At 43.0% G+C, this 26024-nt stretch overlaps 1 protein-coding gene across 4 annotated transcripts in view; it reads right to left on the reverse strand.

The window, feature by feature from the left end:
- The window catches only part of LOC133617281 (regulating synaptic membrane exocytosis protein 1-like), a 261134-nt gene that overhangs the window by 16658 nt on the left and 218452 nt on the right, over window positions 1-26024 (reverse strand). For 3 of the 4 annotated variants that reach the window (XM_061977201.2, XM_061977200.2, XM_061977199.2), the window contains 5 exons: window positions 25842-25948; window positions 23690-23793; window positions 18868-19028; window positions 18474-18626; window positions 5313-5530 (listed from right to left, as the gene is read on the reverse strand). In XM_061977201.2, coding sequence (XP_061833185.1) covers window positions 5313-5530; window positions 18474-18626; window positions 18868-19028; window positions 23690-23793; window positions 25842-25948 — 743 coding nt within the window. Of the gene's footprint in view, window positions 1-5312; window positions 5701-5843; window positions 5939-18473; window positions 18627-18867; window positions 19029-23689; window positions 23794-25841; window positions 25949-26024 lie in introns of those variants that run through there. The other variant, XM_072914935.1, reaches the window with a different exon arrangement.

Consider the following 26024-nt stretch of genomic DNA (forward strand, 5'->3'; position numbering starts at 1 on the left):
GCTACATCTCCCAGCATCTCTACTCGTTATCTCTCAGAGAGAAGACCAGACACACGCCTGCAGGCCCAATGTTGTCAAATAGCTTTTTTTTATGTTGTTTCCAAAGAAAGGAGACGCAGAGAGTCTGAATGAGAACAAAGTCTATTAAGTGGGGGTGGGAGCTGTTCTCTGAGGCGCTCTCAGCAGCCTACCGTGTTCCCATAAAGTTCCGAAACATATCATTTGGTTGTTTGTCTTTATAACGCACACGGAGGGCAACTCCGATGAGGGCTTTAATGAACACAAGGCACATTTGCAGTTTTGCTGGTACAGGCTGCTCCTCTGGACAAATCATTTTTATTGTGCATCAGCGTCCTAATGGGGCACGCATTTCAACCCTGTGACACGGAATTAATGCTTGTTGTGGAAGAATTATGCAGGATTTGGAATTTGGTTTCATTCAAATGCATCAGCCGAGACTACAATAAACCAAAAATATATTTCTCATTTTAAGTAAGAGTATGAGTTGCTATATTTTGAAGAATACAGTATAGTTAAACCCATATCATGTCCTGACGTTATCTCCAGAAGTATGATTCTGTATGGGGGCGACTCTGTCTACATCACAGGTGTCAAACTCAAGGCCTGGGAGCCAGATTTGGCCCGCTACATGATTTTATATGGCCCGTGAACGCCTGGAAATAACATGCATCAATAAAGTACCCTATATTTTCTTACTAAATATATTAGTTTTTCCATCCATCCATCCATCTTCTTCCGCTTATCCGAGGTCGGATCGCGGGGGCAGCAGCCTAAGCAGGGAAGCCCAGACTTCCCTCTCCCCAGCCACTTCGTCCAGCTCTTCCCGGGGGATCCCGAGGCGTTCCCAGGCCAGCCGGTAGACATAGTCTACCCAACGTGTCCTGGGTCTTCCCCGTGGCCTCCTACCGGTCGGACATGCCCTAAACACCTCCCTAGGGAGACGTTCGGGTGGCATCCTGACCAGATCCCCAAACCACCTCATCTGGCTCCTCTCCATGTGGAGGAGCAGCGGCTTTACTTTGAGCTCTTCCCGGATGGCAGAGCTTCTCACCCTATCTCTAAGGGAGAGCCCCGCCACCCGGCGGGAGAAACTCATTTCGGCCGCTTGTACCCGTGATCTTGTCCTTTCGGTCATAACCCAAAGCTCATGACCATAGGTGAGGATGGGACCCTAGATCGACCGGTAAATTGAGAGCTTTGCCTTCCGGCTCAGCTCCTTCTTCACCACAACGAGTCGATACAGCGTCCGCATTACTGAAGACGCCACACCGATCCCCCTGTCGATCTCACGATCCACTCTTCCCTCACTCGTGAACAAGACTCCGAGGTACTTGAACTCCTCCACTTGGGGCAGGGTCTCCTCCCCAAACCGGAGTTTTTCCATTTTTGATAATAAAAAATACAAACCCCGTTTCCATATGAGCTGGGAAATTGTGTTAGATGTAAATATAAACGGAATACAATGATTTGCAAATCATTTTCAACCCATATTCAGTTGAATGCACTACAAAGACAACATATTTGATGTTCAAACTTTTAAACTTTATTTTTTTTTGCAAATAATAATTAACTGATAATTTTATGGCTGCAACACGTGCCAAAGTAGTTGGGAAAGGGCATGTTCACCGCTGTGTTACATGGCCTTTCCTTTTAACAACACTCAGTAAACGTTTGGGAACTGAGGAGACACATTTTTTAAGCTTCTCAGGTGGAATTCTTTCCCATTCTTGCTTGATGTACAGCTTAAGTTGTTCAACAGTCCGGGGGTCTCCGTTGTGCTATTTTAGGCTTCATAATGCGCCACACATTTTCAATGGGAGACAGGTCTGGACTACAGGCAGGCCAGTCTAGTACCCGCACTCTTTTACTATGAAGCCACGTTGATGTAACACGTGGCTTGGCATTGTCTTGCTGAAATAAGCAGGGGCGTCCATGGTAACGTTGCTTGGATGGCAACATATGTTGCTCCAAAACCTGTATGTACCTTTCAGCGTTAATGGCGCCTTCACAGATGTGTAAGTTACCCATGCCTTGGGCACTAATACACCCCCATACCATCACAGATGCTGGCTTTTCAACTTTGCGCCTATAACAATCCGGATGGTTCTTTTCGTCTTTGGTCCGGAGGACACGATGTCCACAGTTTCCAAAAACAATTTGAAATGTGGACTCGTCAGACCACAAAACACTTTTCCACTTTGTATCAGTCCATCTTAGATGAGCTCAGGCCCAGCGAAGCCGACGGCGTTTCTGGGTGTTGTTGATAAACGGTTTTCGCCTTGCATAGGAGAGTTTTAACTTGCACTTACAGATGTAGCGACCAATTGTAGTTACTGACAGTGGGTTTCTGAAGTGTTCCTGAGCCCAGGTGGTGATATCCTTTACACATTGATGTCGCTTCTTGATGCAGTACAGCCTGAGGGATCGAAGGTCACGGGCTTAGCTGCTTACGTGCAGTGATTTCTCCGGATTCTCTGAACCTTTTGATGATATTACGGACCGTAAATGGTGAAATCCCTAAATTCCTTGCAATAGCTGGTTCAGAAAGGTTTTTCTTAAACTGTTCAACAATTTGCTCACGCATTTGTTGACAAAGTGGTGACCTTTGCCCCATCCTTGTTTGTGAATGACTGAGCATTTCATGGAATCTACTTTTATACCCAATCATGGCACCCACCTGTTCCCAATTTGCCTGTTCACCTGTGGGATGTTCCAAATACTTTGTTTACAAAAACTTTATCAGTATTTATTGCCACCTTTCCCAACTTCTTTGTCATGTGTTCAGTTTGAACATCAAATATGTTGTCTTTGTTGCATATTCAACTGAATATGGGTTGAAAATGATTTGCAAATCATTGCATTCCGTTTATATTTACATCTAACACAATTTCCCAACTCATATGGAAACGGGGTTTGTATGTTATCTATATCCAACATTATGTATTATTCTAATTGGTCTTTTTTGTAACACGGTTAGCGAATGTAGCGCACCTTTGTAGTTATTTCCCCATATTTCTGCACAATAACTCAGATATGGTAACACTAGCGAGCAGTTTAATGGCAAGCAAAATGACCGCCACATTTCGTTCAGCATAAACCCATGTTGCATCCAACCTGACGAACTGCATTTTCTTCCATGTACGCACATCACCATCTTTCACTGCACATCACCATCTTTCACTGCAGAGTGCAATTCTATGAACCAACCCATGTTACGCATAAATCATATAGCCTACTACAGGGGTCGGCAACCCAAAATGTTGAAAGAGCCATATTGGACCAAAAATACAAAAACAAATTTGTCTGGAGCCGCAAAAAATTAAAAGCCATATTACATACAGATAGTGTGTCATGAGATATAAATTGAATTAATATGACTTAAAGGAAACTAAATGAGCTCAAATATAGCTACAAATGAGGCATAATGATGCAATATGTACATATAGCTAGCCTAAATAGCATGTTAGCATCGATTAGCTTGCAGTCATGCAGTGACCAAATATGCCTGATTAGCACTCCACACAAGTCAATAACATCAACAAAACTCACCTTTGTGCATTCACGCACAACGTTTAAAGTTTGGTGGACAAAATGAGACAGAAAAAGAAGTGGCATAAAACATGTCCTAGAAAGTCGGAGAAAGTTATACATGCATTGTAAACAAACTACGGTGAGTTCAAGGACCGCCAAAATTAGTAGGACAAAACGGCGCTCGCCAAATACTTGAATCAGTGAAGCATGTTTAATATAAACAGTGTGCTTTATAACAATTAGGGAGGTTTGTGTCATGGTTGTCCTCCTACAGAAACCATATTAAAAAAAATATATATGTTTTTCCCCCATACTTGCCAACCTTGAGACCTCCGATTTCGGGAGGTGGGGGTTTGGGGGGTGGGGGCGTGGTGGGGCGCGTGGTTAAGAGGGGAGGAGTATATTGACAGCTGGAATTCACCAAGTCAAGTATTTCATATATATATATATATATATATATATATATATATATATATATATATATATATATATATATATATATATATATATATATATATATATATATATATATATATTCTGAAAATATGCAAACAAAACTGTGTTTAGATAATTGATACTTCAAACTTGCATAAATAAATCTTAAGGAATATAACATAACTTGGCTTCTGAGAGCTTCAAAATGTAATGAATGAAATGCTAAAGTTGTCGATAAACAAGCAATTATTTTAATAATTAAATATGGTCATTTTAAATGAATTATTATGATCATTTAAAATTACTTATTTCAAATATGTTTATTTTAATGTATAATTCTATGGCTGGATGTAATAAGGAGTCAGAAAAAATACAAATACAATTATGATGTTTTTAGCAAAATATAGTAAAAATGTATTTAGTTGTTTTTTAAAAATTAATAAATATATTTATTTTTAGGTAAGATAAACATAATAATACAATTTATCTCTAGTCTGGATGATTTAGTTTTTGTCACCCTGTTGTCCTCCCGTCGTGAAAAAAGGCTGTCCTCACTCAGGTCCGCATGGAGCTGGAGGGGGCGTGGCCTCCAGCTCCAGCTGAAAATCGGGAGATTTTCTGGAGAATATTTGTCCCGGGAGGTTTTCGGGAGAGGCGCTGAATTTCGGGAGTCTCCCGGAAAGTTCGGGAGGGTTGGCAAGTATGTTTTACCCTCATCTTTTTCTATTTTTCATACATTTTTGAAAAAGTTCCAGAGAGCCACTAGGGCGGCGCTAGAGCTGCGGGTTGCCGACCCCTGGCCTACTACCATGTTAATAAACAAAGTAGAAAATCATTACATGTAATGAATTATTATGTTGTGCCAAGCAAATACCACCCTATATGTGTCTGATGCACATACAGTACCGGAAACTGATTTTAGGTTGTCCTGAAGAATTTGGAGGTAATCCTCCCATTTACTCTCTGTAAAGCACCAGTTCCATTGGCAGCAAAACAGGCCCAGAGCATAATACTACCACCACCATGCTTGACGGTAGGGATGGTGTTCCTTGGATTAAAGGCCTCACCTTTTTTCTCCTCCAAACATATTGCTGGGTATTGTGGCCAATTATTGTTTCATCTGACACCACATGGACAAATATAAGACCTTCTGGAGGAAAGTTCTGTGGTCAGATGCAACAAAAATGGAGCTGTAATCTATCCCAGAGGTGCCCAAACAATATTGTTGACCATTGTTGTCATTCAAAATAATGCATCAAAGGCAGATTATATTCAAATTCTTGAGAGAAGTTAGGTACCTAATTAACATTTTTTTTCCAACTCACCAGGGCCACTGATTTGAGAAGTGCTGCGACTCCTGCGGCTGCCAACGATGGCCACCACGCGGGCGCTCAGACTGGATCGTCTCCTCTTGCTGCCCGCGCCCACCGTGCCCAACGCTGTGTCTGATTGGCTGCCGTCAGTGCGCTCCTGGCTGTAGATCTCGCCGCTCACGCTGGAGCTCTTCAGCATGCTGCGTCCCGCCGATGCACGCATCTGCCGACTGCAGGAAGAAGACGCTGAGTGACGGCAGTGATGTCAAATACTGCAAACATCTGTGTGCTCCGCCTTCCCTGACAGGTTAGTTGGTGGCAAACATTAATTACTTAATTCAGGGGACCCCAAACTATGGCCCGCGGGCCAGATACAGCCCGGCAGCGTCCAAAATCCTGCCTGCGGGTAGTCCCGAGTAAAAAAAATGTATACATTTTTTAATTTAATTTAATTTTTTTATTATACATTTTTTAATCTATCCCAGAGGTCCCCAAACTACGGCCCGCGGGCCAGATACGACCCGCCAGCGTCCAAAATCCTGCCCGCGGGAAGTCCAGAGTAAAACAAAATATATATATTTAATTTTTAAATATAATTTAATTTTAATTTTTTTAATCGATCCCAGGGGTACTCATAACCCGGCCCGCGGGTAGTCCCGAGTAAAAAAAAAAAAAAATATTTTTTTTTCATTTATTTATTTTCTTTTAATTATAATTTTTTTAATCTATCCTAGGGGGCCTCAAACTACGGCCCACAGGCCAGATACGGCCCTCCAGCGTCCAAAATCCGGCCCGCGGGTAGTCCCGAGTAAAAAAAATATATATATTTTTTTCATTTATTTATTTTCTTTTAATTATAATTTTTTTAATCTATCCCAGGGGGCCTCAAACTACGGCCCACGGGCCAGATACGGCCCTCCAGCGTCCAAAATCCGGCCCGCGGGTAGTCCCGAGTAAAAAAAAATATATATATATTTTTTTCATTTATTTATTTTCTTTTAATTGTAATTTTTTTAATCCATCCCAGAGGTCCCCAAACTACGGCCCGCGGGCCAGATACGACCCGCCAGCGTCCAAAATCCTGCCCGCGGGAAGTCCAGAGTAAAACAAAATATATATATTTAATTTTTAAATATAATTTAATTTTAATTTTTTTAATCGATCCCAGGGGTACTCATAACCCGGCCCGCGGGTAGTCCAGAATAAACAAAAATATATGTATTTTTCTTCATTTGTATTATTTATTTTTTTAATTATAATTTTTAAAATATATATAAATATAAATAAAATATAAATATATATATTTCTTTCATTTATCATTTTGTTTTAATTGTAATTTTTTCAATCTATCCCAGAGGTCCCCAAACTACGGCCCGCGGGCCAGATGCGACCCGCCAGCGTCCAAAATCCTGCCCGCGGGAAGTCCAGAGTAAAACAAAATATATATATTTAATTTTTAAATATAATTTAATTTTAATTTTTTTAATCGATCCCAGGGGTACTCATAATCCGGCCCGCGGGTAGTCCAGAATAAACAAAAATATATGTATTTTTCTTCATTTGTATTATTAATTTTTCTAATTATAATTTTTAAAATATATATAAATATAAATAAAATATAAATATATATATTTCTTTCATTTATCATTTTGTTTTAATTGTAATTTTTTTAATCTATCCCAGAGGTCCCCAAACTATGGCCCGCGGGCCAGATACGGCCCTCCAGCGTCCAAAATCCGGCCCGCGGGTAGTCCCGAGTAAAAAAAAAAAAAAATATTTTTTTTTCATTTATTTATTTTCTTTTAATTATAATTTTTTTAATCTATCCTAGGGGGCCTCAAACTACGGCCCACAGGCCAGATACGGCCCTCCAGCGTCCAAAATCCGGCCCGCGGGTAGTCCCGAGTAAAAAAAAAAAAATTTTTTTTTTTTTCATTTATTTATTTTCTTTTAATTATAATTTTTTTAATCTATCCCAGGGGGCCTCAAACTACGGCCCACGGGCCAGATACGGCCCTCCAGCGTCCAAAATCCGGCCCGCGGGTAGTCCCGAGTAAAAAAAAATATATATATTTTTTTTTCATTTATTTATTTTCTTTTAATTGTAATTTTTTTAATCTATCCCAGGGGGCCTCAAACTACGGCCCACGGGCCAGATAGCGCCCTCCAGTGTCCAAAATCCGGCCCGCGGGAAGTCCTGAGTAAAAAAAAAAAAAAAAAAAAAAAATGTGTTCATTTTTGTTTTATTACAATTTTTTTAATCCATCCCAGGGGTCCTCAAACTACGGCCCGCGGGCTAGATACGGCCCGCCAGCATCCAAAATCCGGCCCGCGGGTAGTCCGAGTAAAAAAAATATATATATTTTTTTTTACTTTATTTTTTTTTTTTATTATAATTTTTTAAATCTATCCCAGCGGTCCTCAAACTACGGCCCGCGGGCCAGATACGGCCCGCCACCATCCAAAATCCGGCCCGCGAGTAAAAAAAAAAAAGAAAAAAAAAAGGAAAAAACATTTTTATTTATTTAATTATATTTTTTTTTAAACTCTAATTCATTAATTACTAATTACACAGAGAACTTCATCATAAGATTGCTTTCAGTTTGTTGGTCAGTCCTGTGATTGACAAGTGATCAGTCCAGGGTTCACCCTGCCTCTCACCCTAAATTCGCTGGCACAGGCTTCAGTTTTTGTCAAAAGTTTAAAAACTTCACATCCATTTTAATGTAATAAATAATAAAAATGTTATTAATATTATACTACTAATAAAAAATATTCTTATATAGTATGCAGTGTGAAATGAGCATAAACTGTTTGTCATTAAAGATGTATTCATTTCAGATTTATAGGTAAATGTTGCTTGTAAAGAAGAATTCAATATTTAAAAAATGGTATAGCTTGTGCAGTGATAAAGGATAAGAAAAGAAGAATAGAAGGTGGAAAAATAAACAAGTTTATGTAAATATGGGTATAGAAAACACGCACGTTTGAGTTACAAGAAAATAGAAAATGCCAAGTAAAGAGATTAAAGATTACTTAATTAAGATGATAAAAATGTATAATTCATAACTACATGCTAAATAAGATTAATCAATTAATGCAGGGTACACTACTACTTATTGTTTAAATTAGCCTACATGTTTCTGCCATTTACATGTATATATATAACAGGTTAAATCTTGATAAACGTTGTTATTGCTCCAACATGTAAAAAAAAAGCAGCTACTGCTAAAATAAAAAAGTGTACCCATTAGAAGTTACTTTTATATAATATATGAAGAAGTTAGGATGCCTTCACTCCAGTTAATTCTGCTCAAAGCTCGGCATGTAGAGAAGCCATTAAGTGACGGATGCTGCCCCCTAGGGGTTTGGATGAGCCGCTGCATTCTGCAGGACATCCCGTCAACACTGCACTTGTCCCCAGAGGCATCGACACGGTGTCAACCTCATAGAATGGAGGATGCTAGTTTAAGAACTCTCTCCTGCCCCGTGCAGGGAGGTTAAGGAAAGGTGTGAAGCACAGGATGCATGCAAGGATTCATCTCAGACATGCAGAGAACAAACATGCACACACAAAGGTAAAAACAATGTGTATACCGGGACAAAAACCACAATACACCTTGCACATAAACCCGCTGATGAATTCTGATACAATAACTATCATCGTGGGTTAGAGATGCATAATTTGCCAAAACAAGAATGAAGTGTTTAATGAGAATTGTCAATGCTTAGTTTTTAGTTTCTGTCTCTCACACTTCTACAAACCCCGTTTCCATATGAGTTGGGAAATTGTGTTAGATGTAAATATAAACGGAATACAATGATTTGCAAATCCTTTTCAACCCATATTCAGTTGAATGCACTACAAAGACAACATATTTGATGTTCAAACTCAAAAACTTTATTTTTTTTTTTGCAAATAATAATTAACTTAGAATTTCATGGCTGCAACACGAGACAAAGTAGTTAGGAAAGGGCATGTTCACCACTGTGTTACATGGCCTTTCCTTTTAACAACACTCAGTAAACGTTTGGGAACTGAGGAGACACATTTTTTAAGCTTCTCAGGTGGAATTCTTTCCCATTCTTGCTTGATGTACAGCTTAAGTTGTTCAACAGTCCGGGGGTCTCCGTTGTGGTATTTTAGGCTTCATAATGTGCCACACATTTTCAATGGGAGACAGGTCTGGACTACAGGCAGGCCAGTCTAGTACCCGCACTCTTTTACTATGAAACCGCGTTGATGTAACACGTGGCTTGGCATTGTCTTGCTGAAATAAGCAGGGGCGTCCATGGTAACGTTGCTTGGATGGCAACATATGTCGCTCCAAAACCTGTATGTACCTTTCAGCATTAATGGCGCCTTCACAGATGTGTAAGTTACCCATGTCTTGGGCACTAATACACCCCCATACTATCACAGATGCTCGCTTTTCAACTTTGCGCCTATAACAATCCGGCTGGTTCTTTTCCTCTTTGGTCCGGAGGACACGACGTCCACAGTTTCCAAAAACAATTTGAAATGTGGACTCGTAAGACCACTTTGTATCAGTCCATCTTTGATGAGCTCAGGCCCAGCGAAGCCGACGGCGTTTCTGGGTGTTGTTGATAAACAGTTTCCGCCTTGCATAGAAGAGTTTTAACTTGCACTTACAGATGTAGCAACCAACTGTAGTTACTGACAGTGGGTTTCTGAAGTGTTCCTGAGCCCATGTGGTGATATCCTTTACACACTGATGTCGTGTGTTGATGCAGTACAGCCTGAGGGATCGAAGGTCACGGGCTTAGCTGCTTACGTGCAGTGATTTCTCCAGATTCTCTGAACCCTTTCATGATATTACGGACCGTAGATGGTGAAATCCCTAAATTCCTTGCAATAGCTGGTTGAGAAAGGTTTTTCTTAAACTGTTCAACAATTTGCTCATGCATTTGTTGACAAAGTGGTGACCCTCGCCCCATCCTTGTTTGTGAATGACTGAGCATTTCATGGAATCTACTTTTATACCCAATCATGGCACCCACCTGTTCCCAATTTGCCTGTTCACCTGTGGGATGTTCCAAATACTTTGTTTACAAAAACTTTATCAGTATTTATTGCCACCTTTCCCAACTTCTTTGTCATGTGTTGCTGGCATCAAATTCTAAAGTTAATGATTATTTGCAAAAAAAAAAAAAAAAAAAAAAGTTTTTCAGTTTGAACATCAAATACGTTGTCTTTGTAGCATATTCAACTGAATATGGGTTGAAAATGATTTGTAAATCATTGTATTCCGTTTATATTTATATTTACATCCAACACAATTTCCCAACTCATATGGAAACGGGGTTTGTATATATATATATATATACATTTCTGCCGTGTAAGAGTTGTCTGTCCATGCAGCGATCCGAAGTTGTAAAAAATCTTGTCTCTGTAATTTCACCTTGCCTTTCCCCAATACCACGCCTGGGCAATTATTTTGACTCAGAGGGCCAAATTTAGAGAAAAAAAAGGTGTCTGGGGGCCGGTGTATCGGATTTTTAGGAACACCTAAACAAGTTGAAAAACTTATTCGGGTGTTACCATTAAGTGGTCAATTGCACGGAATATGTACTTCACTTTGCAACCTACTAATAAAAGTCTCAATCAATCAATCAAACCTCACAACAATGTCTGATTGAATGCTAAAAACGTTATGACAGACCGCCTTAAAAAACGGAATGGAGTTTTAATTTTTTTTTACTGAACGAGACACCCAGAATGTACATGAAAATAAAGAATGCGGGATTTACAATATTAACTACGATCGGTAAAACACTGAATATTGACAACATATGAACGTCATATCCCCATACTTGCCAACCTTGAGACCTCCGAATTCGGGAGATGGAGGGGGTGTGGGGGTGGAGGGGGCTGGGGAGGCAGTGGCCGGGTGTTGAGGGGGGGGTATATATTTTCAAGTATTTCTTATATATATATATAAATAATCCGTTCATGAATGAGTATATCCGTTCGGCCACCGTGTTCAATGGAGAAGTCTGATCTACAAAACAAATCTACAGCATACCCCTTCCCCTTCCAGCTGTCCTGGATGAACTGAAATAATTTTCCCAATCATTTTGGAACATGCAAGCGTACTTCTTCTTCTTACTCGTCGTCGCCATGTCTCTTCTTCGTCCTTCTGCTTCGTCTCTGTTGTGTTTTTGGACATTACTACTTGCCGTATGTTGTGTGTCAGTGTATTAACGTGCCGGCTGGAATAAACACACGCTGAGAAATAGCTCCGCGCCTGCCTACTTTATGGGTTATAGATACAACTATGGATAACGGAGACATATATAATAGTCTCCTTTTCAGGTGAGAGAGGACGCTAAAGGCAGTGCCTTTAAAGGGGAACATTGTCACAATTTCAGAAGGGTTAAAACCATTAAAAATCAGTTCCCAGTGGCTTATTTTATTTTTCAAAGTTTTTTTCAAAATTTTACCCATCACGCAATATCCCTAAAAAAGGCTTCAAAGTGCCTGATTTTAACCATCGTTATATACACCCGTCCATTTTCCTGTGACGTCACATAGTGATGCCGATACAAACAAACATGCAATGTATAGCGACATTAGCTCGGATTCAGACTCGGATTTCAGCGGCTTAAGCGATTCAACAGATTACGCATGTATTGAAACGGATGGTTGTAGTGTGGAGGCAGGTAGAGAAAACGAAATTGAAGAAGAAACTGAAGCTATTGAGCCATATCGGTTTGAACCGTATGCAAGCGAAACTGACGAAAACGACACGACAGCCAGCGACACGGGAGAAAGCGAGGACGAATTCGGCGATCGCCTTCTAACCAACGATTGGTATGTGTTTGTTTGGCATTAAAGGAAACTAACAACTATGAACTAGGTTTACAGCATATGAAATACATTTGGCAACAACATGCACTTTGAGAGTGCAGACAGCCCAATTTTCATCAATTAATATATTCTGTAGACATACCCTCATCCGCGCTCTTTTCCTGAAAGCTGATCTGTCCAGTTTTGGAGTTGATGTCAGCAGGCCAGGGAAGCTAGGGTCGATATTCTTCTCTTGATCATCTTCGGTGGCATAAGGGACGGTGTGAGCCAAGACATCCAGGGGGTTTAGCTCACTCGTCTGCGGGAACAAACTGCCGCCATTGCTTGCCGTTCTACCGAGGTCCTTTGTCCCTGAATTGCTCACACACTGCGGAAGATTCAATGGGGGTCTGGCGGCAGATTTCTTTGACTTGATCGTTGGAAATGCATCTGCTTTGAGTGTCGCAGGATATCCACACATTCTTGCCATCTCTGTCGTAGCATAGCTTTCGTCGGTAAAGTGTGCGGAACAAACGTCCAATTTCTTGCCACTTTCGCATCTTTGGGCCACTGGTGCAACTTGAATCTGTCCCTGTTCGTGTTGTATAAATAACAGAGCTCATTTGACTTGGTGTTTGTAATGTGTTTGAGAAAATGGCGGATTGCTTCCCGAGAGCTCCGAGAGCGAATAATAGAAAGGCGTTTAATTCGCCAAAATTCACCCATTTAGAGTTCGGAAATCGGTTAAAAAAATATATGGTCTTTTTTCTGCAACATCAAGGTATATATTGACGCTTACATAGGTCTGGTGATAATGTTCCCCTTTAAGGCACGCCCCCAATATTGTTGTCCGGGTGGAAATCGGGAGAAATTCGGGAGAATGGTTGCCCCGGGAGATTTTCGGGAGGGGCACTGAAATTCGGGAGTCTCCCAGGAAAATCGGGAGGGTTGGCAAGTATGCATATCCCTTCTCGATCGACATATTTTACAATCAAGCGAAACGCAACAAAAACAAGTCCATGTCAGAAAACCAACAAATGTAGCTGAACTGCACCAATTTTTTCAAGAGGAGTGGTTAAACATTCAAGCAGAAGCTTGTGGATGGCTACCAAAAGTGCCTTATTGCAGTGAAACTTGCCAAGGGACATGTAAGCAAATATTAACATTGCTGTATGTATACTTTTGACCCAGCATATTTTCAGTAGACCCATAATAAATTCATAAAAGAACCAAACTTCATGAATTTTTTTTGTGACCAACAAGTATGTGCTCCAATCACTCTATCACAAAAAAATAAGAGTTGTAGAAATGATTGGAAACTCAAGACAGCCATGACATTATGTTCTTTACAAGTGTATGTAAACTTTTCACCACGACTGTATACATTTGCTAATAATTTTGCTACAATAATAACTCCATACAACTGTCTCTCAGCGCTAAACACTGCAAATAATTCCTTTCACTCACACACCAGTCAAAATCTCTTTGTCGTATTTCCAACCAAAGGAAAAAATATGTTGAACGTTCTCGGTTTGTGTTATAACCACTTGAATTGATCTTCATGCCATAAAAAGTGAGTCTGTCCTCCCAGAGCTCAATGCATGAGCTATCTAATAAATTGCACGACCTCACAAGATGACGCACTAAGGACCATTGGGGTTACATCAGTCACAGAGAGCGTGAAGACATGAAGAGTTCCTTATTACAATTTGCAGACCGGAGTTTACAGTTGCTTATTTGTGAAAATGAAGTTAATTCAGTTCAAATTGTTGTTCATTTTATGAAAAATAACTTCTTAACAAATAAACTATTTACAAAAAGTTACACATATTTAAAGGCCTACTGAAATGCGATTTTCGTATTTAAACGGGGATAGCAGGTCCATTTTATGTGTCATACTTGATCATTTCGCGATATTGCCATATTTTTGCTGAAAGGATTTAGTAGAGAACATCGACGATAAAGTTCGCAACTTTTGGTCGCTGATAAAAAAAGCCTTGCCTGTACCGGAAGTAGCAGACGAGTAGCGTGACGTCACAGGTTGTGGAGCTCCTCACATCCGCACATTGTTTACAATCATGGCCACCAGCAGCGAGAGAGATTCGGACCGAGAAAGCGACGATTTCCCCATTAATTTGAGCGAGGATGAAAGATTCGTGGATGAGGAAAGTGAGAGTGAAGGACTAGAGGGCAGTGGGAGCGATTCAGATAGGGAAGATGGGACCTGATATTCAGCTGGGAATGACTAGAACAGTAAATAAACACAAGACATATATATACTCTATTAGCTGCAACACAACCAGGCTTATATTTAATATGCCACAAATTAATCCCGCATAACAAACATCTCCCCCCCTCCCGTCCATATAACCCGCCAATACAACACAAACACCTGCACAACACACTCAATCCCACAGGCCAAAGTACCATTTACCTCCCCAAAGTTCATACACCACATATATTTCCCCAAAGTCCCCAAAGTTACGTACGTGTCATGCACATAGCGGCACGCACGTACGGGCAAGCGATCAAATGTTTGGAAGCCGCAGCTGCATGTGTACTCACGGTACCGCGTCTGCGCATCCAACTCAAAGTCCTCCTGGTAAGAGTCTCTATTGTCCCAGTTCTCCACAGGCCAATGGTAAAGCTTGACTGTCATCTTCCGGGAATGTAAACAATGAAACACCGGCTGTGTTATCCGGCACAACAGTCAGGGGGTGCATTCTACGGCGGGGGTGCGTTATCCGGCACAACACCTGCCGCAATACACCGCTTCCCACCTACAGCTTTCTTCTTTGCTGTCTCCATTGTTCATTGAACAAATTGCAAAATATTCACCAACACAGATGTCCAGAATACTGTGGAATTTTGCGATGAAAACAGACGACTTAATAGCTGGCCACCATGCTGTCCCAAAATGTCCTCCACAATCCGTGACGTCAAGCGCAGGCGTCATCATACCGAGACGTTTTCAGCAGGATATTTTGCGCGGAATTTAAAATTGCACTTTAGTAAGCTAACCCGGCCGTATTGGCATGTGTTGCAATGTTAAGATTTCATCATTGATATATAAACTATCAGACTGCGTGGTCGGTAGTAGTGGGTTTCAGTAGGCCTTTAAAATTTGAGTGCAATTTGAGTGCAATTTCAAGCATGGACAACAATGACCCGAACCTTAACAGGTGAACTTAGTTTGGACTCAGGACAGGCCTGCACAAGACCAATGGGTTCGGACTGTAGAAGAAACGTATTTATTGAAAATGCTGACACACCGCTTACAACGACAGGGACCGGAATTCAAGAAGAAATGGAGGAGGTGGACAGTGTTCCAGACCCAACTGGGACCATACTTGCCAACCCTCCCGATTTTCCCGGGAGACTCACGAATTTCAGTGCCCCTCCCAAAAATCTCCCGTGGCAACCATTCTCCCAAATTCCTCTCGATTTCCACCCTGACGACAATATTGGGGGCGTGCCTTAAAGGCACTGCCTTTAGCGTCCTCTCTCACCTGAAACCTTCACCCCTTAACAGTCGCATGCTGTCCAGGCGTCCGCTTTTCCTCCATATAAACAGCGTGCCGACCCAGTCACATGTTAATGTAGCGTTGGACGGGTTTAACAATGGTCTTTACTCCAAGATGTCAAGAAATGCTGACAGGTTGTATGATCTTTTAACTGGTTTAATGATAACGTTGATTTCAAGCACACACACACAAGCGAATACAGGTCACACTGAGGGTGGCCGTATAAACAACTTTAAAACTGTCACAAATATGCGCCACACTGTGAACCAACACCAAACAAGAATGACAAACACATTTCGGGAGAACATCCGCACCGTAACACAACATAAACACAACAGAACAAATACCCAGAAACCCTTGCAGCACTAATTCTTCCGGGACGCTACAATAACATGTACGGCTTTTGGAGCTCAGTGCACAACTGCACGCACAACAAGAAGGAGACGAAGCAGAACAACGAAGAAGAGACATGGCGACGACGAGGAAGAAGAAGAAATACGCTTGCAAGTAGCAAAAATGATTGGGAAAAAGAATTTCATTTCATCCAGGACAGCTTGAAGGGGAAGGGGTATGCCGCCTGCACCTCAACCCCACACACGCAATCACGCCCCCCCCCCCCATCTCCCGAATTCGGAGGTCTCAAGGTTGGCAAGTATGACTGGGACAAGAAGAACATACCGTATTTTTCGGACTATAAGTCGCAGTTTTTTTTCATAGTTTGGCCGGGCTCCAGTGCAACTAATATATGTTTTTTTCCTTCTTTATTAGGGATGTCCCGATCCAGGTTTTTGCACTTCCGATCCGATACCGATATTGTTTTAGCATTTCCGATCCGATACCGATACTGACCGATACCGATACTGACCGATACTGGCCTATTCGAGCATGTATTAAAGTTTAAAGTTATTTAGCCTACTTAGTTGTCAGAATCATGTTGAAAAGGGTTTTAGTACTCTTGATAACAACTAGCCATCTGAATTAGGTGAGTTTGAATAATACACAATGGTTGGTAACAAGAAACTGACCTGTTTATTCAAGGATAAACACAAAATAGACAAAATTATACATGACAAACAGAAATGGCATCATTGAACTAGGGCTGGGCGATATGGCCTTTGTTTAATATTGCGATATTTTAAGGCCATATTGCGATACACAATATATATCTCGATATTTTGCCTTAGCCTTGAATGAACACTTGATGCATATAATCACAGCAGTATGATGATTCTGTGTGTTTTGATTGATTGATTGAGACTTTTATTAGTAGGTTGCACAGTGAAGTACATATTCCGTACAATTGACCACTAAATGGTAACACCCCAATAAGTTTTTCAACTTGTTTAAGTCGGGGTCCACTTAAATTGATTCATGATACAGATATATACTATCATATATATACTATCATCATAATACAGTCATCACACAAGATAATCACATTGAATTATTTACATTATTTATAATCCAGGGTGTGGAGGGGGGCGCCGGATGTAAGTGTCAAAAAGACAGACAAAAGAGTTTGATATGAGAATAAATCTAAAGTTAAAATATAGGGTAGAAATGCATCCATTTGCAGGAAATGTAGTCTTGATTTTCAAAATTTTCTTTCAAGGCTTGCATGTCTACATTAAAACATTCTTCTTCATACTGCATTAATATATGCTACTTTTAAACTTTCATGCAGAGAAGGAAATCACAACTAAAAAAATCACAAATTTTTTTCATACGATGTTGATGTGAAAATTTTTGCCTCGGCATTTTGATGGTGTGGACGTGTGGCCCCGAATGGAGATAAGCGTCTCGACAGACGTCACAATATTTGAACAATGATGACAAAAACTGTTTTCTCTGTCGTGTCCGTGTGTCGAAAATTGTTATGCGCTTATTTTTTTATTTGATTTTGTGCGTGGCATAGATTTGCTATGCGCAGAGGACGCTTAAACAGTGCGCAATTGCACAGGCGAGCACCTTAGAGGGAGCGTTGCTCGCACGGCTGCGCTAGCATCACAGCTAACGTTAGCCATGCTGCTACCTCTCTGCTCGGGGAGGGCGTATACGTATGTGACGTATGACGTGACAGTATGTGACGTGTGTAAGAAGGTGCACTTGCTGTCTGTGAGAGGGAGACACAGGAAAGAGTGAGAAGAGCCTGTCGTGTAATGCCAGCAGCTAAAAGCAACTGCGTGAGAATTCACAGACCTGTGGATGTGTTGAAGGTGTGCTGGAAAATGCGGAACGAAAATTAGGGAGCAGCAGAAAAGTGGAATGTATTATTTAAATCGGTGCGTTGGAAAACACGGACCGGAGTTTTTTTTTAAACTGGATCTGGATCGGCATTTTCCCATGCCTTGCCGATACGCAATTTTTGGCAAATATCGGCAGCCGATCCGATCCAAATATCGGATCGGGACATCCCTATTCTTTATTATGCATTTTCGGCAGGTGCGACTTATACTCCGGTGCGACTTATACTCCGAAAAATACGGTACTTTAATTTTCAATCAAAAAACAATTGACCTTTTCAATGTGGCTGAGCAAAGACTACTCCCGCGCCAGGGTTGTCTGTTTTTGTATGGTAGTGCTTTTCAATGCCAAAAAGAACAATAACAACCTAAAGTGTTTAAAAAAGTCACCTGTTGAACAGTTGGACATGTGCAAGTTTGTCTGTAAAGGTAAAGGGTCATATTTGTTTCATTCTTAAATTCAACCAGAAAGCTGAAATATCCCTGACTTTTTGTGAGTAGTGATTATTTGTCATTACTCGTGAAATGAAACGCTAAAGTGTTCGTCATCATCATCTTGTCGTTTGGATCCACTGATTGATTTATTGATCTTTACCTTGATTCCCCCGTATCACCGGCTACAGTGTGTCGCCTGCGTTTCAACTCCTCAGAAAAGCGTCTTTTCCCTGTCGCCTTCTTCTTCTCCTCTTCTCCGGTGACCCCCCACGAGATCCGCCTGTCTTTTTTCTCCTCCTCTAATGACTTAGACCTGAGTCCCCATTCATTTGAGTTGTGTGTTTTTGCATGTGTGCGTATATGGCACAGAGGAAGAGAATTCAAATGGAAGGAAGAAACAGCAGTTGGCATGCAAAAAAAAAAAGAAAGAAAAGAAAACATGCACAGTTATTAGCATGCATATTAGAAGCAGGTGCTTAAAAGGATTTAAGCAAATGCATAATCATGCATCTGTAAATGAACGTCATCGCATTCTTTATAAGACAAGGACTAACCTTAGACGTCCCCCCGGGCGTTCTGACTGGATGGACATGTAGCTGGTGCTACTGAGGCGAGAAGCACTGCTGGCACGGGAGAGCGCCGACATATCGCTCATATCACTGTCTGACGACCTGGCCGACATGTTGTCGCTACTGCGACGCTGTTCTGCGAACATCTGCAGACAGGAAGTGGATGATCATTTGGCGTGAACTTGCATGCACTGTCAAGTTTGCACGTGTTTACACGCAAACTTTTTTTGATCAGGCCATGAGTGCACAACTGTTGCTGCTGATCCAAATACCATCCATCCATCCATTTTCTTCCGCTTATCCAAGGTTGGGTCACGGGGGCAGCAGTCTAATCAGGGAAGCCCAAACTTCCCTCTCCCCAGCCACTTCATCCAACTCCTCCCAGGAAATCCAGAGGCCTTCCCAGGCCAGCTGGGAGACATAGTCTCCACAATGTGTTCTAGGGCTTCCCGGGGCCTTCTACCGGCCGGATGTGCTCTAAATATCTCCCGAGGAGGGCGTCCGGGGGCAATCCTGACCAGATGCCCTAACCTCCTCATCTGGCTTCTCTCGAAGTTCCTTCCAAATGACAGAGCTTCTCACCCTACTTCTAAGGGAGAGCCCTGCCACCCGGCGGAAGAAACTCCTTTCGGTCGCTTGTACCTGTGATCTTGTCCTTTCGGTCATAACCCAAAGCTCATGACCATTGATAAGGATGGGAACGTAGATCAACCGGTAAATTGAGAGCTTTGCCTTTCGGCTCAGCTCCTTCTTTAACACAACGGATCGATAGAGGGTTCTCATCACAGCAGACGGCGCACCAATCCGCCTGTCAATCTCACGAGCCACTCTTCCCTAACTCGTGAACTCTCGATGTTGAGGAGTAGCAACTTTACTCTGAGTTCCTCCCGAATGGCAGAGCTTCTCACCCTATTTCTAGGGGCGAGCCCTGCCACCCGGCGGAAGAAACTCCTTTCGGCCGCTTGTACCTGTGATCTTGTCCTTTCGGTCATAACCCAAAGCTCATGACCATAGGTGAGGGTAGGAACGTAAATCGACCGGTAAATTGAGAGCTTTGCCTTTCGGCTCAGCTCCTTCTTTAACACAACGGATCGACAGAGGGTTCGCATCACAGCAGACGGCGCACCAATCCGCCTGTCAATCTCACGAGCCACTCTTCCCTAACTCGTGAACTCTCGATGTTGAGGAGTAGCAACTTTACTCTGAGTTCCTCCCGAATGACAGAGCTTCTCACCCTATTTCTAGGGGCGAGCCCTGCCACCCGGCGGTAGAAACTCCTTTCGGTCGCTTGTACCTGTGATCTTGTCCTTTCGGTCATAACCCAAAGCTCATGACCATAGGTGAGGGTAGGAACGTAAATCGACCGGTAAATTGAGAGCTTTGCCTTTCGGCTCAGCTCCTTCTTTAACACAACGGATCGACAGAGGGTTCGCATCACAGCAGACGGCGCACCAATCCGCCTGTCAATCTCACGAGCCACTCTTCCCTAACTCGTGAACTCTCGATGTTGAGGAGTAGCAACTTTACTCTGAGTTCCTCCCGAATGACAGAGCTTCTCACCCTATTTCTAGGGGCGAGCCCTGCCACCCGGCGGTAGAAACTCCTTTCGGTCGCTTGTACCTGTGATCTTGTCCTTTCGGTCATAACCCAAAGCTCATGACCATAGGTGAGGATAGGAACGTAGATCGACCGGTAAATTGAGAGCTTTGCCTTTCGGCTCAGCTCCTTCTTTACCACAACGGATCGATAGAGGGTTCGCATCACAGCAGACAGCGCACCAATCCGCCTGTCAATCTCACGAGCCACTCTTCCCTAACTCGTGAATTCTCGATGTTGAGGAGTAGCAACTTTACGCTGAGTTCCTCACCGAATGACAGAGCTTCTCACCCTATTTCTAAGGGAGAGCCCTGCCACCCGGCGGAAGAATCTCCTTTCGGCCGCTTGTACCTGTGATCTTGTCCTTTCGGTCATAACCCAAAGCTCATGACCATAGGTGAGGATAGGAACGTAGATCGACCAGTAAATTGAGAGCTTTGCCTTTCGGCTCAGCTCCTTCTTTACCACAACGGATCGATAGAGGGTTCGCATCACAGCAGACAGCGCACCAATCCGCCTGTCAATCTCACGAGCCACTCTTCCCTAACTCGTGAACTCTCGATGTTGAGGAGTAGCAACTTTACTCTGAGTTCCTCCCGAATGACAGAGCTTCTCACCCTATTTCTAGGGGCGAGCCCTGCCACCCGGCGGTAGAAACTCCTTTCGGTCGCTTGTACCTGTGATCTTGTCCTTTCGGTCAAAACCCAAAGCTCATGACCATAGGTGAGGATAGGAACGTAGATCGACCGGTAAATTGAGAGCTTTGCCTTTCGGCTCAGCTCCTTCTTTACCACAACGGATCGATAGAGGGTTCGCATCACAGCAGACAGCGCACCAATCCGCCTGTCAATCTCACGAGCCACTCTTCCCTAACTCGTGAATTCTCGATGTTGAGGAGTAGCAACTTTACGCTGAGTTCCTCACCGAATGACAGAGCTTCTCACCCTATTTCTAAGGGAGAGCCCTGCCACCCGGCGGAAGAATCTCCTTTCGGCCGCTTGTACCTGTGATCTTGTCCTTTCGGTCATAACCCAAAGCTCATGACCATAGGTGAGGATAGGAACGTAGATCGACCAGTAAATTGAGAGCTTTGCCTTTCGGCTCAGCTCCTTCTTTACCACAACGGATCGATAGAGGGTTCACATCACAGCAGACAGCGCACCAATCCGCCTGTCAATCTCACGAGCCACTCTTCCCTAACTCGTGAACTCTCGATGTTGAGGAGTAGCAACTTTACGCTGAGTCCCTCCCGAATGACAGAGCTTCTCACCCTATTTCTAGGGGCAAGCCCTGCCACCCGGCGGAAGAAACTCCTTTCGGCCGCTTGTACCCGTGATCTTGTCTTTTTGGTCATAACCCAAATTTCATGACCATAGGTAAGGATAGGAATGTAGATCGACCGGTAAATTGAGAGCTTTGCATTTCGGCTCAGCTCCTTCTTTACCACAACGGATCGAGAGAGGATCCGCATTACTGCAGACGGTGCACCAATCTGCCTGTCAATCTCACGAGCCACTCTTCCCTAACTCGTGAACTCTCGATGTTCAGGAGTAGCAACTTTACTCTGAGTTCCTACCGAATGACAGAGCTTCTTACCCTATTTTTAGGGGCGAGCCCTGCCACCCGGCGAAAGAAACTCCTTTCGGCCGCTTGTACCCGTGATCTTGTCCTTTCGGTCATAACCCAAAGCTCATGACCATAGGTGAGGATAGGAATGTAGCTCGACCGGTAAATTGATAGCTTTGCATTTCGGCTCAGCTCCTTCTTCACGACAGATCGATAGAGGGTCCGCATCACTGCAGACGGCGCACCAATCCGCCTGTCAATCTCACGAGCCACTCTTCCCTAACTCGTGAACAAGACTACTATTTCAACTCCTCCACTTGTGGCAAGATTTCCTCCCCAACCTGGAGATGGCGCTCCCTCTTTTTCCGGGCTAAAACCATGGACTCGGACGTGTTGATTCTCATCCCAGTCTCTTGACATCCAGTGAGAGCTGAAGATCCTGGCCAGATAAAACTAGCAGGACCACATCATCTGCAAAATGCAAAGACCTAATCCTGCAGCCACCAAACCAGATCCCCTCAATGCCCTGACTGTGCCTAGAAATTCTGAAATTCTGTTATTAACAGAATCGGCAACAAAGGGTAGCCCTGGCGCCGTCCAACCCTCACTGGAAACGCCCAGCAGCCATCTCCGCTCCAGCCATGCAGCCAGCATCACTTCCAGCCCTGCAGCCAGCTTCGTCTCCAACCCTGCAGCCAGCTTCGTCTCCAGCCCTGCAGCCAGCTTCGTCTCCAGCCCTGCAGCCAGCTTCGTCTCCAGCCCTACAGCCAGCTTTGTATCCAGCCAGCTTTGTCTCCAGCCCTGCAGCCAGCTTCGTCTCCAGCCATGCAGCCAGCTTCGTCTCCAGCCCTGCAGCCAGCTTCGTCTCCAGCCCTGCAGCCAGCTTCGTCTCCAGCCCTGCAGCCAGCTTCGTCTCCAGCCCTGCAGCCAGCTTCGTCTCCAGCCCTGCAGCCAGCTTCGTCTTCAGCCCTGCAGCCCGGCACCCTGCTTGCCTGGCGCGAAAGCGTCCGTCAGTCACTTGCGGCCTGCCATCTCGTCAAGTCGCGAATGTGTCTAGTCCATGGATACCCCCCCGCGCCATCAGCAGCCATGCCCTGCACCTGGGCATGGACAACAATGGCTGTTGAGGGTTTATTCACGCTCAAGAACTCCTCCTCGTCGGCTACGTATGTGGCCAGTTCATGGATGCCCCCACGCCCGTCATCGACGTTCATTCTCCTCCTTGTCGGCCACGAGTGTGGGTCAGTTCATGGACGCCCGCCTCGCCAGCTGCTCCGGCTTTCTACTCGCCGCTGCCGTTAGATTCTAAATTTCTCCTTCCACCCTTCCGAGACTTTTGGCTTGTTTTTTATTTAGTTTTTTTTCGCAACAGAACATGTCCGTTAATGTTTTGGGTTATTTATGTTGCCATTCTTCCTAAGCCTCCCTTGGTTACGCTTTCTGTTGCGATAAGCAACGAGCATTAGTCACACCTGTTTCTGTTTCTTCTGATTAGTGGTCCTACCTGGTATCGCCTTAATTAAGCCTCTTTTTATACCCATGGCTACATGATATACTGTATATACAAAATATATATGTCATAGTATATCACAACTTGTTTAGAAGTTTGTTTTTTTAGAGAGAAAATTGGCAAAGTGATGCTTACCTCCCGTTTGGTCTTGAGGTCCGACTCAGGGTTATTGGAGGCTGAAGGCCGGTAGGAATGTACTTTCATATGCAGCTGTCGGGCTCGCTCTTCAACTGCAAGAGCTGAAACGATTGCAAGAGAAATACTTTGTGTGGCTTCTACTAGGTAGTAATAATATTAGTTTATACATGATGTAATCTGCAAGAAATCCCTAAACATTTGACCAATATCAGTGCTGTCAGATCAGTGAACCCCATTGAACTAATTCAACTTACCACATGTTTTTTTGGCCGTAGACAACATGTCATAGTTTTATCATTACTATTTGTTGGGCTATCTGTTAAAGCTTCCACTACACACCAGAACAATGTTATATTTTCCTCTTTCTGGACTCTTATTTACTCATCCATCCATTTTCTACTGCTTGTCCTCCTTGGGAGCCTCGCCTATCCCAGCGGATGCAACCTGGACAAGTCGCCACCTGATCATGAAGTTGGCATTTTGTGTGATTCGTAAATAAAAACAGAATACAATGATTTGCAAATCCTTTTCAACTTATATTCCATTGAATAGACTGCAAAGACAAGATACTTAATGTTCCAACAGATATACTTATTTTATTTTTTGGCAAATAATCATAAACTGAGAATTTCATGGCAGCAACACATTGCAAAAAAGTTGGCACAGGGGCATTTTTACCACTGTGTTACATGGCCTTTCCTTTTAACAACACTCAGTAAACGTTTGGGAACTGAGGAGACCAATTTTTGAAGCTTTTCAGGTGGAATTCTTTCCCATTCTTGCTTGATGTACAGCTTAAGTTATTCAACAGTCCAGGGTCTTCATTGTGGAAGTTTAGGCTTCATAATGCACCACACATTTTCAATGAGAGACAGGTCTGGACTACAGGCAGGCCAGTCTAGTACCCACACTCTTTTACTATTAACCACTCTGTTGTAATACGTGGCTTGGCATTGTCTTGCTGAAATAAGCAGGGGCGTCCATGATACTGTTGCTTGGATGGCAACATATGTTGCTTCAAAACCTGTATGTACCTTTCAGCATTAATGGTGCCTTCACAGATGTGTAAGTTACCCATGCCTTGGGCACTAATACACCCCCATACCATCACAGATTCTGGCTTTTGAACTTTGCTTTTGAACTATAACAATCCGGGTGGTTATTTTCCTCTTTGGTCCGGAGGACACAACATCCACAGTTTCCAAAAACAATTTGAAATGTGGACTCGTCAGACCACAGAACACTTTCCCACTTTGCATCCGTCCATCTTAAATGAGCTCAGGCCTAATGAAGCCGGCGGCTTTTCTGGGTGTTGTTGATAAATGGCTTTCGCTTTGCATAGTAGAGTTTTAACTTGCACTTACAGATGTAGCGACGAGCTGTAGTTACTGACAGTGGTTTTCTGAAGTGTTCCTGAGCCCATGTGGTGATATCCTTTACACACTAATGTTGCTTTTTGATGTAGTACCGCCTAAGGGATTGAAGGTCACGGGCTTAGCTGCTTACGTGCAGTGATTTCTCCAGATTCTCTGAACCCTTTGATGATATTACGGACCGTAGATGGTGAAATCCCTAAATTCCTTGCAATAGCTGGTTGAGAAATGTTATTCATAAACAATTGCTCACGCATTTGTTGACAAAGTGGTGACCCTCGCCCCATCCTTGTTTGTGAATGACTGAGCATTTCATGGAAGCTGCTTTTATACCCAATCATGGCACCCACCTGTTCCCAATTAGCCTGTTCATCCAAATAAGTGTTTGATGAGCATTCCTCAACTTTCTCAGTCTTTTTTGCCACTTGTGCCAGCTTTTTTGACACATGTTGCAGGCATCAAATTCAAAATTAGCTAATACTTGCAAAAAATAACAACGTTTTCCAGTTTGAACGTTAAATATCGTGTCTTTGCAGTTTATTCAATTGAATATAGGTTGGGAAGGATTAGCAGATCATTGTATTCTGTTTTTATTTACGAATTACACAACGTGCCAACTTCACTGGTTTTGGGTTTTGTATCTATTTTTTATACAAAAATATCACAAAGTTGTTTGGGTTGGACTTTAGAGCTCAGACTCTGCACTCTTTCTCTATTAATCCAAACTCACAAAATCAACGACCTTTGATTTTAATCCAAACATCCACACAACAAACCTTGTTCTATGCTGCTGCTCTTAGCGGGAAGCTGGGGCAGCTGCCTCCCCCTGCGACCTGGCGATGGGGTCCCCGTCGGGGGTGAGGGGCTACCGTGAGGGTGTGTTCTGGCAGACAGAAACATAGAAACACAAAGAGATGAGGCGGGCGGGGGGATAAAAAACCAAGTATTGAGCAAATCAC

The sequence above is a fragment of the Nerophis lumbriciformis genome, linkage group LG16 (assembly GCF_033978685.3).
Source record: "Nerophis lumbriciformis linkage group LG16, RoL_Nlum_v2.1, whole genome shotgun sequence".
Taxonomy (NCBI): domain Eukaryota; kingdom Metazoa; phylum Chordata; class Actinopteri; order Syngnathiformes; family Syngnathidae; genus Nerophis; species Nerophis lumbriciformis.